Consider the following 15,109-nt stretch of genomic DNA (forward strand, 5'->3'; position numbering starts at 1 on the left):
ATTAAAAAAAGAGCTGGAGAACTCATGATATATATGGAATTTAGCAGGAGGTTAAGAAATAAAGTAAATATAATATTTTCCCAATTACACAATTAATAAGGTATCAAATCAATTTTACTGTTTTGAAGAATAAAATAATGTAATAAACTTCTTTTTTAAAAAAAAAAACAAGGAAAGGCAAGTTGGCTTGAAGAGAAATGTGAAGACATAAGTGAACACCAGTGTCCAGAAGGGTAAGAATATTTAAGCTGGATTTTACAACTTTCTAAAGAACTGTGGAGAGAGGATGTGATATCAAAACTTCTCTTGAAGCAACCTTGACCAAAAAAAAAAAAAAATCAGTTAATCCCAAGAATAAATCTTGAACAAATTCATTTTTTAAAAAAAAATTATGAATGTTAATATTTATACCTGTTACAGGTGGTCCTCACTTAACGACCACTTGTTCAGCGACTTCGAATTTACAGTGGTGCTGAACGAGTGGTACTTACAACTAGTCCTCGAAATTCCAGCTGTCATAGCATCCCTACAATCATGTGATTGCAATCCAGGCACTCAGCAACTAGCTTACAATTACACCATCTCAGTGTCCCATGGTCACATGATCACCATTTGTGACCTTCACTGCCAGCTTCCCACAAGCAAAGTCAATGGGGAAGCCAGCAGGAAGTTGCAAATGGCGACCATGTGATGCCGCACTTAGCGACATTGCAGGATTCAATTAACAACAGCAACTGAAAGTGCCAGAACTGTTGTCACTAAGTGGTGTGGTCATATGATGTTGTGCTTTACTTAGCGATAGAAATTCTGGTCCCAATTGCTGTTGTTAACCAAGGACTACCTTGGTTAGGGTTAGGGTTAGATATCATGTACATATCTATATAAGCCCTATTTGCTTGTGCACAAAATCACATTATTAAATTAAGGGCATATTTATCATCCCCATAATTGCTACTGTATTTTCTTCTTTCCTCACTGTGCACATTTGGGGGGAAGGTCTGGTAAAAGATGCTTGCTCTACATAAAGAAAGCTACTTCCTCCCTCTCAGGTGGAATCTTGTGTAGATTGGCAGAGCCTATACTGTACATGTAGAACAGCCTTTCCAACTTGGTGTTATCAAAACATGTGGCTCTTATCTCCTGCAGTTCCCATCATTATGGCAGCTGAGGTTCGAGGTTTTAGAGGGCATCAGATCAAGGAAAGATGATGTAGATGAATAGTGGGTGCTGGGCAGCAGGCGTGGTTCTGCTTTCTTCTGCCACATGCTTATGGTCATATGGAGGAAGAGACCTCTAATCTGGAGCACGTAGAAAATAAATGAATAATTATCAGATGCTTCCTTTAACTGTCTTATTGTTTCCATCTGCTCAGATTTACAAAACCTCCAGTGTTACTGTTTTCTTTGGATGGATTCCGAGCTGAATATTTGCATACCTGGGGTGGACTTCTTCCTGTTATTAGCAAATTAAGTGAGTACCTACTCTGTCTGAGCAATAGCATGCAGAAATATTAAGAAAAAAGAATTCAGTGGTCTTCCCTTTCATATGACATGAAGCTCTTCTGAAGCTCTTCACATCCTTTGTAAACTCCAGATAAGACTGGCTGTTTCATGGGCAACAGTCATTCAAGACACAAGCATGAACTTGGTGGAGTCCTGCTTGAATCCAGTAATAATTTTTTTAACTGTTATAAGTTTGTAGTGACCACATTTCCATATATGAAAGTGCTGATAATCTAAAGAATAATAATTAGGAGTTAGTACTAGGTATGAGGGCAGAGGATGAGATGGTTAGATAGCATCACTGAAGCAATGAGCATGAAACTGAGCAAACTCAGGGAGGCAGTGAAGAACAGGAAGGCCTGGCGCAATATGGTTCATGGGGTCACGAAGAGTCGGACGCGGCTTAACGACTGAACAACAAAAATTTTTGAAATCTTACTTGAACAATTTGTTGTCCAAATTTCTATTTTAGAGTGTTGACAGAAGACAGGAGAACAGTGAATATTTTCCATCTGTAATTTAGTGATGCAGTCTAAGTTCTCTATTTTAAACTTCTAGCAGTCCCTAAAATATATGAAGGGAGTGAGGACCATGGGCATTTGTGCCTCTCATTTGGAACAATGTAATATTGCTTGTTATACATTATTTGTGTAAGGTAAGGAACAGAAAATAAATACAGTAAAAACAAGTTATGGATCTCTCTAGTTGACTAGGTTCATATATCAGACTAAGCTATAATGTAATTTGCTTTTGGTTTAGTGAGATGTAAGAATCCAGTGCTGTTGTGATTTGCAAAGAATGGTTTACTATTGTGTGTGACTCAGGCCACCATGACTAATTTAGCAAACCATTGTTAAAATAAATTGTGGCTTAGTAGAATGTACTATTTTCTAAGCTATCCTATAACAACTTCTGTCCATTTGACCTAAACTTTTATATTAAGTATTTAGATTTCTGATTTTTGAGACAGTATCATGATATACTGTAACCACCCAGAGTTTCTGGGAGTCAGGCAGCATATACATTTAATACATTGTTGTTGTTGTTACTGGAGGGGAAACAGAATTTTTAGTAAGTTGAGGAAAAAAGTGAAATGTTAATATCTCTGCCGTTCATTAAAAAATATTTTAATTATAAGTTGCGGTTTCAGATTTTCCTGAGTTAGTTGTTTGAAAAGTCCAAGTCAAACATGAAGCTCATAGGACCAATTAATAAGTCAGAAGATTTGGTACATGCAGACTTTTTATAGATCATCATTGCAATATATCAAGAGCGTTAATCTTGGCATGTTATTGCAGGAAATGTTAAGGTCTTTCTTTAGGATGCATTACAGTAGAATGAGTCTTTTTGTTTTTAACTAATAATGAAAAACAAGTCCAAAGAAATCAGTATCTTTTTAGCTTTTTTAGGCATGCTTCTAAGCGTTCATATCACAAATTCAATAATATATGGGAGTATGAACCCCCTTTCAATATCTCTGTTATTGCAGCAGCAGGATATTAATGTCCAGAGTGCCTAATCAAAGCTCATTCTATTTAAGAGGACCATTGCTTCACAGGATCCCCTAAGAAATATAATGAACAACTGATGTGTTTGTATGTATTTCAAGGAGAAACTCACATAATTCTCCCTACAGAGTATAGATAAAGCAACTTCCTAGATAAAATTGTGATTTTCACTAGGCCAACATAAACCCTCTCTAGCCTATCCAGGAAAAGTGGCTCTAGGCTACCCAAACCCTGCATATGACCTAATTTGTGTGAATAGATCCCTTCCTGCTCCTTGCTCTATGCCATCCTTCCCCAACGAAGACTACGCTGGTTGAGAATTCTGGGTGTTGCAGTTGGAGTGCTTGATCTAATATGTAGCAAGCCTGTTTTAAAACTGAGAATATTTTGTTTTGCTACCCAAATTCAGTGGGAAATTGTGCTGCCAGTGTTTGGCATTCTACTCCTGGGGGTTCCAGGGCTGGTAAAAAGAGATTCAGGGGCTGCCTATGTATTGCCTCCTCCTGCTGCAAAAGCATGTGGGAATTGCTATAATATTCTAAGTCACTCTAAATATTTGATATGAAAAAGTTTATTATTTATAAATGGGAATTGTTATTTTTTTCCCTTGACAGGAAAATGTGGGACATATACTCGTAGCCTAAGGCCAGTGTATCCGTCAAAAACATTTCCTAATCATTACAGTATTGCTACGGTAAGGGCATGTTGCAGTTCCTGTTTCTCACTGTTCCACACTCCTTTTGGAGAAGTACCAGAGTTTTAAAAAGCCTAATTCATTTTATTAGCAGGAATAACCAGGGAGTGACTTCCACGACTTTCTCCCACTCCTTAATTCCATGTTACCAGTGCAGATACCATAACATCCCAGCATTTGTTTGCCCGATGTGTGGTTTGTGACTCTTTTCTCTGTAAATCCAATATTGTCTCTTTAAATGTTTATATTAACATGCACATTAAGCCTTAATGTTTAACTTCTCTTGGGCCTTACAGTTGCCCCACATGAAATAAAGAGTGCCTAGAAAGTTCACAAGCTACCTTGAAATTGTGAGGGAAGATTGATAAAGGTGTGAAAAGGTTTTTTTTTTTTTTTAGCAAACTTTAGTTTAAAATCCACTATTGTAATAACCTTGAGGGAATCAAACTTGATGGAGATCCAAGTGTTACTGTCTTCTATATAGCTTGGGGTCTCCAACTGTAGATATATCATCATCATTGTTGCATAATGATTTAAATCTTACTTTCAGGGTCTATACCCAGAATCCCACGGTCTAGTGGATAACAAAATGTATGAACCAAAGAGAAATGCTACTTTCACGCTCAGAAATGCAGAGAAATTTAATCGACAGTGGTACCAAGGACAGCCAGTAAGTATCAGTTTTGAGTATAGAGAAATGTGTTATTAATTCTCAAAAGATACTTAAAGTTTGTATTTTGTTTTTCCTTAATAAATATGGAAACTGTTTTGGAAACATGCACACGTATCAATGTACTATTATTTCTATAATGCCTTCAGTGTGCATGGTGCTTCATACGGTACAAGAAGACAGATTCTCTGCCCTGAAGAATTTAACATCTAAAATTCAAAACAGGAATCCAATATTGGAAAGGTAGAAATGGATGCAGGGATAAATAGGGTACTACTTGTAGTTCCAGTTATTCATTTTTTTAGGCAAGTTGAGAGAAAATCTTTATAGGAAGCACTATCAAGTATATGAGCAGGGAACAGGCAGGGAATGATTAAGCTATAAACTCTGAGAGATAAAGAAGGGAAACCTATTGGTGGCTTTCCAAGATAAAGATGGAGATTTAGGTGCAAAAATGCCTGTCTTTTGGAAACAAATGTAACTTCTGATTGTTCCTAAATCAGATACAGATATTTCCCCATAGCATTCACTATGTCATCTTATTGGCCTTCTGCACTTGTTAGCTCTATGGAACTGCTTACAAGTTCCAACTTGGTTTCAGATGAAAGACATAAAACCATCCCTACTGAGATCTTCACGATTAAGAACCCCAACAATTTCATCATTTAAAATCAAGGGAAATTCTTCAGTAGAATCAAAGTACTTACATAACAGACATTCTAGAGAATCTTTAAAATGTGTAAGAAGACTTGGGATTTGAAGCTGATAATTGAGCTTGAAACTATATGGCATAAAATTTCTATAACAGATATTTTAGCAAGTCATAAAATTGATTATAAAAATAATTTATAGGCGGTTCTATAAATTAGATTCCCTTAAAATGCTAATGCAATATACAACATAAATCTAGATCATGTCAGAAGAGTTGAAATCATGTTGGTATATATTACCTTCCTAGTGGCAAAGCCCACTCAGTTTAGCTGAAAGTTTTTGAGGACACAGGAAAAATTACACAACATTTGTAAATAATTAAATGTAGTGCAGATTTATTGTTTGTTTTTTCCAAGGACATGTGAAATGATATACGAAATGAATTCAGTTATTGTTAATTGCTGGATTTACTAAAGCAAAACACTGGAAAACTAAAATACATCTTTAAATGCCATGAAGCAATACTTTTCAAAAGGTGTGGGAAACTCTTAAGAAATTCTTTAATTAAATACATTTCACATTTAAGATTCAAATTCACATTTGGTCTTCATTTTTAGTTACTGTTTCTCAACAAAATAATTTGTAATAGACTAACTTTCATCCATACAAATGTAATTTTAGTCAGAAGTATTGAATATGGATGTCTAAAATTTAATATACCTCCTTATGGTAACTAATGTATGTATATACATACCTAAACTAAGTGCTTTTTGTTTTTGAATTTTTGTAGTTTGTTTTCTGTTTTTCCTATGGCTCTTCTTTTTTATTTTCAGTTTTTTGTGGGTGATTATTTAGGTTTTTTTGTTTTTAAAGACTGGTTTTGCAACAGACTTTTGGAAGGGTTAAGGAAGGACAAAAGAAAATCGGAGACAAGGAGATGGGAGTAGTCTAAATGCAAGACAAACAGAATTTTTGCTGCAAGAAAAGAGGAAATCATTGTGTAATTTTTTTATACAGAGAAGCAACATGAGCTGAGTGGGACTATCTATGGGAAACATGAGAAATGAGAGAGAGAGCGTTAAAGATAAAACCAAGGCTATCTGCCTGTTCCACAGAGAAATGGTAACGTAATAATGATAAAGATAGCAAGTGAAGAAAAGGAAGATTGAAAGGAAAGATGAGAGGTTCAGTAATTTATATGTCAGGTGGAACCTGCTCTTTTGCTGGAAGAAGGAAAGGGCGGAGCTGTGTGTCTAACTTCTCTTCCCTGATGCTCCCACTGTGGAAAGTTGGGGATATCTAGAGCAAAGTGGAACTGAGTCAGTTGGGGATGGAAGGGGATCAGAAAATCATGACTGACTGTTTCCTCCTGTGGGAAGCCTTTGCTGGACTTCAGTCTGTTCTGCCCCTAGAAAGTAGCACCCCATTTAGGGACGGGCATGTCTAGATCCAGCCCATTTCATTTGAAATGGCAATGTTTAAGCATGTTAGCATAAATGTAACTGGGGAAAATGGAGCTGCAGGATTAATGAGTGGAAACTGGTAGAACTGGGTTTCACCTGCATATTGATATAGAATTGAAAAATGGGGGCAGGACTAATAACAGACCCATCTGTTGTCCCTGGAAACACTGAAAAGAAATGATCAGACAGGTCAAAAGACAATAGGCTAAGCTGTGATTATTGTGGAGGCATTTCCAGTGCAGGGTAAAGAATGGAAAACATATTGAAGGGATCAAGGGGGAGAATTGATGCAATAGGAATAAATGATATTGGAGATGAAGGGTTAAGAGATTATTTCTTTTTCATTTGAAAAATGGGAGACAGTAACATGTTGACATGGGGTACGAAAGACATTGGTCAGCACAATCATTTACCAGAGTTCAAACAGACTGCGTTGTTAGGACCAGAAATTCAGACCATAAAAGGGGAACAAAGGTGCAATTCAATTTACAGCTTATAATGCACTGCTTTTATACAACTGTACAATTTCTATCTACAGAATTACAAACACAATAGATGAAATATTTATGAAATGGTGTCTCACTGTGTCCTAAATTATGTCTCCAGTAAGGGAAGTTGGGAGATTTTCAGGTGGTGGGTCCTTCCTTCCTTCCTTCCTTCCTTCCTTCCTTCCTTCCTTCCTTCCTTCCTTCCTTCCTTCCTTCCTTCCTTCCTTCCTTCCTTCCTTCCTTCCTTCCTTCCTTCCTTCCTTCCTTCCTTCCTTCCTTCCTCTGGTTAGAATAGCACAAGGCTTTGAGAGACAATAAGCAGGTTTTCCTTTCTGTTTGTGCTGATTGCTCTGATGAAATCTTGCTGGCTTTTCTCTTGCTACCTCACTTTTCTTGTTTTCCCTGCTTTTTACTCCTCTGCCGTCTTTGTGTAAAATGCCACCCCCTTTCACATCTGCAGTTCAGCTCACTGTGTCATGGTATTTTGAGGTACTTTTTATTGCCAAGATACCTAATACACGCACAAATCACTGTAACAATGAAATGTCTTTACAAGCTAAGAGACCAAAGTGAAACTCCCTCCTACAGTCCAAGATAAATGGCAAAGCCTTTTTGTTTTCACTAAGTGTTGGCACACAAAGGCCTATTTTTTCTTTCATATTGTTCCCAGCATCTTAGAGAATAATGTATGGTTGTTTTATATCTTACTTTCTCCATGTGTTCCAGTTCATATTCCATCTGGTCAGCCACCTGATCAGTAAAAGAAACGTAATCAATTATTCCTCTTTATTTTTGCAATATGCAGGTATAGCTGTTGTTCTTGGTATTATTATTACACGTATTGCTGTTGTTATCCTCCAATCTCATTTATGGCTTTACTTTGTTCATTAAGCCACTTAGCTTTTTTTTTTTCAAAGCTTTTGTAGGCCTTCAAGTAGAAAAAGAGATAATGGTGTGGAGATGAAAACCAGGAAGGAGGAGAAACACTAGACAAGGAAAAGAAAGTACTCAGGCAAAACAGGGAGAAGAAGAAATAGATTGTGGGAGGTATCAGTGCAGGACAACTGGAGAATGGAAGGTAAATAGGAAAGAAGAAGAGGAGACAAGCCTCAGGTGGGACAGGAGTGGAGAAATGTGGCAAGGGAATTAAGGATTCCCGGAGCTACCGTGGATAGGCAGATATATTGGTGATGTCTTGCCAGACAGCCAGTGTAGGAGAAGGAGGCGGTCTTAAATTTATAATGGATAAGTCTGCCATATTTTTTGAAACATGAATAAAGAGAGGGGAAAAGGACACTATTTCTGAAAAGCTAATCATGGCTTTCAGGAGAGAAGTCACAAATGAAGCAGTTCTTTGTGAATACAAGATCAAGAGTGCTCAATGCAAAAATGTATAGAGTACTCTCTAGCAAAGGCTTGATCAGAGGAATGTTGAAATAATCAGAGTTATTGTTGAAGATTCCACGATAAAGCATTCATCATCTGTACTTAGAAGAAACAGAATAGCAGATCTTGTGAAAGACTCAGGAGAGGCATTGTCATAAATGAAGACAGCTTCTCATCTTTTTATGAATAGCCTTGAAAAATAAATCGCTTTAATCAATGAAAGATTCAATATGAGAAGAATAGTATGAGGGTAGGGGGAAATTTCCTTTTGATGACAACACAGAATGGGGGGCGGGGGGGGGGCTTGGCAAACAAAAATCCATGAAATTCTTTTAAAGCAGCAAATTGTTTTCCAAATGCAGCAAACAGGAAGAATTCATGAATAACAAGTGTTTATCTTTTTTGTACAGATTTGGCTGACTGCAATGTATCAGGGACTAAAATCGGCTGCGTTTTTCTGGCCTGGTTCAGATGTTGATGTCAATGGAAGTTTTCCAAACATATACAAATCATACAATGGGTGAGAATTTGTGAATGGAGGAAAAAAGCCCTAAAAAGCTAAATCTTTTTAAGTGTGGCAGGATTCTTTTGGAATAGCTTCTCTTTTTTTAAGCTCTTGCTGTGGCTCAACCTTTCTCCCCTTCTACCAATATTTTAAATTCTAACAGTTGCTTAAGTTTAAGTGGTTAGTGGGGTTGAAAACTTGCTTGAAAGAAAATCTATGGGTATATTTTAAGTGCATGCTACTACAGTAAATTCTTCAGTAAATGCCCTTATTACATTACTTATGTCCTGTTGTAGTTAGATGTGTGTCATTAGCATATGATTTTAAATTTTATTATTTTATGGATTTTTATTTATTTGTTTTATTAGAAACTTTGTTAGAATATGGGAGTGCATGTTTAATTTATTTTGCTATTATGGTGACTGCAAATTTCTTGGTTTTTTTTTTAATTATGTTGTTATGCTTTTGCAATTTTTTTGTGAAAAGATTTGAAGATACTGATTACTGCTGACATTCTAAGATTTTAATTAGCTTTTCAATGTTTTTTTGGTTATGTACCTTGTTGAAAGGCTTTGTAAGAATTCTAAATTTGTAATTCTTTCCAAATGTCCTTCTTATAGGTTTGAGTTTGTTTTTAGTTGGTAGGGGAGAGAAAGAGGGGATTAGCCTTATGGTATGTTGATTGATCGGTTGATTATATGTTATCAACTCATTTTCAACTGCCAATGATCACATAGATATATTTTCTCCATGATCTGTCCCTAACCTGGTCTTTCAGGTCTTCCAACATTACACCCATTGCCACTGTAACTGAGTCTATATACCTTGCTGCTGGTCATCCTCTTCTTCTCTTTCCTTCCACCTTTCCTAGCATTAGAGCTTTTTCCAGGGAGCTAGGTCTTCACATAATGTGTCTGAAGTTGGATAATTTGAGCCTGCTCATTTGTGCCTTGAGTGAGAACTCTGGGTTGATTTGTTTGATGATCCATTGGTTTATTTTTTTTGGCTGTCCACAGTATTCTCAGGAGTCTTCTCCAACACCAGAGTTCAAAAGTGTCAATACTCTTCCTATCCTGCTTCTTCAAAGTCCAGCTTTTGCTTCCATAGAGTGTCACAGGGAATACCAAGGTTTGCACAATTCTCATCTTTGTAGGTATAGACGCATCACGTCATCTGAATGTCTTTTCCAAGGCCTTCATGGCTGCTCTATCACGTGCTAGTCTGTGGCGTATTTCTTGACTGCTTGTTCCTTTACTGTTGATGGTTGATCCTAAAAGGCAAAAGCTATCCACCACTTCAATATCTTGATTGCCAGTTGTAAGGCTGGTTGTTCTACCTATTGTCATTAGTTTGGTCTTCTTTATATTTAATTTTAGTTGCATTTTTTCACTTTGCTCCTTAAATTTTATTACTAGTAGATATTCTTAAAATCTGTAGACCTCACTGATACTTTACCTAAGGTTCAGTCTTTGTCAAACAGTAAGAATTCAGTCCTACATACAGTAAACAGTAGGTCAGTGTAGACATTATTCCTGAATAGGATCCTGCCACTAGCATCTCTGAATGCTCTGTTTTGAATGGGGAGAACTATATTTGCTTGAGCTGACAACCCTTTTTATCATAGCGATTTGACAGAATTAATGTCATTTTATTAAATAGCTGCATGACTTAAGTTCCAAAAAATATTTTTGAAAGGTGTAATTGTGGTCTTGAAGTTGCTTTATACAGATCAAACTGCAGAAGAGGTTTTATCTTAGCTTGTTTTATCATCAGTACTACTGGTTGGAAAATACTGTAGTCCTGACACCTACAACTGGTTGTGGCTCAGAGGAAATAGTCATGTTTTACTTCATTGTCTGCTATGTAGAGAGATTCACAGTAGACCCATAAAATCTTTTTTAATTCAGCTGCTGAGAAAGGCAAGGGGTAGGTATGTTGCCTACCCACTATCAGATCAGTTTGGCATAGCTTGTGACGTGGCTGTAAAGTTTTGTCTTATGGCTATGATTTGTTCAGTTTTTGTTTTTGGAATATGGTTTTTGCATTTGCTACTTCTGATTGTAACAATGAAGTTTGTTACTTTAAGATGAAACTTCCAAACAACCAGGAACTAGATCATCTCCTACTTTATGTATGCATGTATGTATGCATGTATGTATGTATGTATTTATCACATTTATATGGCTGCCCATCCCACACAGAGTGACTCTGGGCAATGTACAATAAAACCAACAATTAAAACTTATTATAAAATCACTTAAAAGACTTAAATAATTAAACATAAATAAGAACAAGATCACATGAGAGTTAACATCAGAATACTTATCAGGCTTCCATATGGGCAGAGGATGTTGGAGGTGAGGACAGGGCAGAGATGTTGGGGTTGAGGTGTTGTGCACAAGTTTGTTGGAATAGGGCCAACCTGTGTTGTCCCATCTCTTTTACTCCTTTTAGTATACTGTATTTAGGCATAATAACTGAACAGAGTTATAATATCTCTCACATGAGCGTGTGTACAAAGGCACAGATGAGAATATATGGGCACTGTTCTGGTTAGGTACCAAGTAGAGATATTACGAGTAGGATGCCACAATAGGGATTCAAAGAAAAAGGTTCAGCTCCTTATTTCTGAGGTTGTATTTATTTAATATGCCTGGAATGTGAAGATATAATCCAATAAACTACAGTGGGACTCCACTGAGGGAACACTGTATAAACAGCATAATACTTTATTGTATGTGGTCTGTGGATCCTTACAAAAAACAAAATGAAGCACAGAACCAACAATCAAGAAGTATTGCATGAAAGTAAATCTAAAAATCATTCATTCATAAAATTATAAATATCAATTCTGAAATGATAGAAAACAACCCAGCCATATATACAACTACAGCAGTGTTTCTCAACCCCAACAACTTTAAGATGTGTGGACTTCAAGTCGCAGGAAGTCTGGGAGTTGAAGTCCACACATTTTAAAGTTGCTGAGATTGAGAAATACTGAACTAGAGCAACAACTCAAGGTGAACAGTTATCTAAATGTTTTCTGAGTTCTTAAAATATGCTGGATCTTTCTATCCAGATTTAATAAATCAACGACTACTGCCCTAAGCCATATGTGGCATGCAAGTCTCTGTGCTAGGGCTACCAGATGTGGGTTGCAAAATTCCCCCCAAATTTAAATAATTTTCAAAGCATGTGCACCCCCATTAAATAGATGAATGTAGCACATTTCTTTTAGCCCAGGTATGGTAGCCCTGGCTACAAGAAATGTGCTACATTCATCTATTTAATGTTGGTGTCCCACACTGATGGCTGCTTCCTTCTCTTCTATTATTCTGTTCTTCTCTTCTTCAGAAAACCTTGGTTCTTCAGAGAGCCTTGGTTCTTAGGAGCTGAATTCTGGTCCCATGTAACCTGCTCAGTGAATCCTACATCAACAGAGTTAATATGAAGAAGCTAAACAAATGAAGTCTGAAAACAATTGACCTTACATATACAAATTAAATAAGCAATTAAAGATTTCATCACTGTTTTTTGTGCTAATCTTTTGTTGGTGTTTTCTATTTAGATCAATATCATTTGAAGAAAGAGTAGTAACTTTTCTTAGCTGGCTACAATTACCAGAAGAGAAAAGGTGAGTAATTTGCCATTTCAAAGCAAAGTATACAATAATAGAAAGGCAAACAGTAATTACTAAGTTGAATACTATTTGGCTTATCTTGTGGATGTTGTGAAGTTTGCTTCAATAAATTTGAAAGTTCACAAAAGTTTATAACACAGTATGAATGTAGAATACTATAATAAATAGTAAATTCTTGACTTAATGGATCACTTTGGTGAAAGGAGTGTCCATTATTTCTATTTGTCTTTTAATCTGGACAGTATGTTATGTGCCATGATGTCATGATGCAAATGTAATTGCAGTGGAAATTTTATCTGTTGAATCTGAAGTCTGTTGCATTAAGGTCCTTTAAACTGAGATTTCACTCTACGTAATATTTGCACAATGCTTTCAGCTGTTCAAAATACTCTGTGCACATAGTCTAAATCAGTGTTTCTCAACCTTGGCAACTTTAAGATGGATGGACTTCAACTCCCAGAATTCCCTAGCCAGTCTTGCTGGCTGAGGAATTCTGGGAGTTGAAGTCCACCCATCTTAAAGTTGCCAAGGTTGAGAAACACGGGTCTAAATTCTTGTAACATTCATGTCTACTGTAGTAAATTGATATTATTATTGTTACTACCTGTATTGTGGGCGAGGTTGAGAAAGTATGGTTTGCTTAAGGCCATTTAGTGAGGGGCTGCTTGATTCAGGACTCAGTCTTTTGGTCACCACGCTACATCCATATGTGTACTAACTATATGTGTATTATAGAATACATTTTTATGTAAAGCACCACAAGACTTGTTATTAATGCCCAGTTGTTTCTGATGAAATCTACTGAATTTAAATATTTTCACTCTTCTCTTAATTTATATGTAAAATATTAAATTTTAATGCTGTTTGATATAGACCACACTTTTACACTCTGTATTTAGAAGAACCAGATTCCTCAGGACACAGATATGGACCAATCAGCAGTGAAGTAAGTAACTGGATGTTATAATTGCATTTCTTTTACATAAAGTTCCATAGTAAATCAAGGATAAGAACATTAAAAAACCAAATCTAACTGATTAAAAGATAACATGAGCCCCTCATTTAAAATAAAACACCCCTTTAATTATTCATATGTTATCAAAAATGATGCACAGTTCTTTGAGTATAATGTTATGATATGGTATTATCTAAATGGGTATACGTTCCATATGTATTTAAAGTGAACACAGCTATGAAGGATCTTTTTGATGCTGAATTCTCAGCATTCAACTCTCAGAATGGAGACCACAGACAAGGTCTTCAAAAGTAATTATTAAAGAGAACTTCAAATAGATTTACATCATATTAAATAATTAGAATCAGACATCCAAAGACATTAACATTGACAGGGTTAAAAGTTAAGAAATGTTAAAAAAAAAGTAAGTGACCCAAATAGTTAATAGAAAATTGTGTGCATGTGCATTGAGATAAAGCATCTGGTGGTAGCCTGGCATTTTAAAGAGAGATGACTTAAAGGCATAGATGACTTAATTCTTGGATCAAACTTTATGCATCAAATTTTAAGTGAAAATTAATTCTTAAAGGAGAAGTCTAATGCTATCCCTAAATATGGAGAAAAACTATTTCTGCACATTCAGCCGCATGCAGAATTCTTCACATATTTAGGTCTCTAGGTCAGAAAAAGATTATTGAAGACCATCACTGTGAGATCTTTTTTTTCCCTTCCTTCTTAGAATGGACTTCTATAAAAATATGAACATTGTTCTCTCCTGCTCTGAACCTGCCTGGTTACTTAGATCATCAGTTACTTAGACCCTTTGGAAGATCCCCCTTGCTGCCAGAAGTTTGGCTATCTAGTATGTGGGACGGGCTTTCTCCTAGGTGATCCCCAGGCTAGGGAGTGTGTTTGGCCATCACTTTTCTAGTAGTTAGGAAAATGACAAAAACACATCTCTTTCCCCAAGCTTTTAATTGCTGATTGAATTGATTCTAATGATATTGATTTTAATTTTGCCTTCATTTTAATTTTATTCTTTATATTCCTATATTTTATCATTTGCATTTTTAATCACTGTAAGGTGCCATGAGTATTGTATAGGTAGAAAAGTAGGATAGATATTTAATAAATTAAAATAATATGTGTTGCTTGTCAAATGGGTTGAAATAACAACTACTTTGGGGAAGGATGGCCCATGTCAGGATTGGCCTAATTTTTAGACATTCTTGCTTCTTCTCTATCTCAGTTTAGAACGTTTTCTGCAATGTCTGGGCAGATCACTACCAGGCTTTGTTTGTTTGTTTAGTTTTATTATAGAGACTCTTTGTGTCTCTTAGTTCAGCCATAGAACTATGGCTCAGCTTTGCAGAGTCAATGAATGATCATTAATGGAATTGCTTACCTTGACATAGACCAATGTTTCTCAAACATGGCAACTGTAAGATGTCTGGACCAACTTCCAGAATTCCCCAGCCAGCCATGAAGTCCACATATCTTAAAGTTGCCAAGTTTGAGAAACACTGACATAGACCAGTGAAGTTTTTGGAGCTCAGTGGGGACAATTAATTTCACTTGAGTCACCAGCCACCATGAAATACATGAAAGAGCTATTGGGTGATATCTAACTGTTCTTCCTCTGCTGAT

At 36.2% G+C, this 15,109-nt stretch overlaps 1 protein-coding gene across 1 annotated transcript in view; it reads left to right on the forward strand.

The window, feature by feature from the left end:
- ENPP1 (ectonucleotide pyrophosphatase/phosphodiesterase 1) overlaps positions 1-15,109 on the forward strand; it is a 54,889-nt gene that overhangs the window by 18,387 nt on the left and 21,393 nt on the right. The window contains exons 5-11 of the mRNA XM_007430518.3: positions 173-233; positions 1,373-1,470; positions 3,625-3,704; positions 4,255-4,374; positions 8,773-8,882; positions 12,436-12,501; positions 13,381-13,453. Of these exons, the coding sequence (XP_007430580.2) occupies positions 173-233; positions 1,373-1,470; positions 3,625-3,704; positions 4,255-4,374; positions 8,773-8,882; positions 12,436-12,501; positions 13,381-13,453 (608 nt within the window). The remainder of the gene's footprint in view (positions 1-172; positions 234-1,372; positions 1,471-3,624; positions 3,705-4,254; positions 4,375-8,772; positions 8,883-12,435; positions 12,502-13,380; positions 13,454-15,109) is intronic.

This window comes from Python bivittatus, unplaced genomic scaffold (genome assembly GCF_059951505.1).
Source record: "Python bivittatus isolate LINGU-HERP-01145 unplaced genomic scaffold, Pbiv_v1 ctg000020_np1212, whole genome shotgun sequence".
NCBI classification, from domain to species: Eukaryota; Metazoa; Chordata; class Lepidosauria; order Squamata; family Pythonidae; genus Python; species Python bivittatus.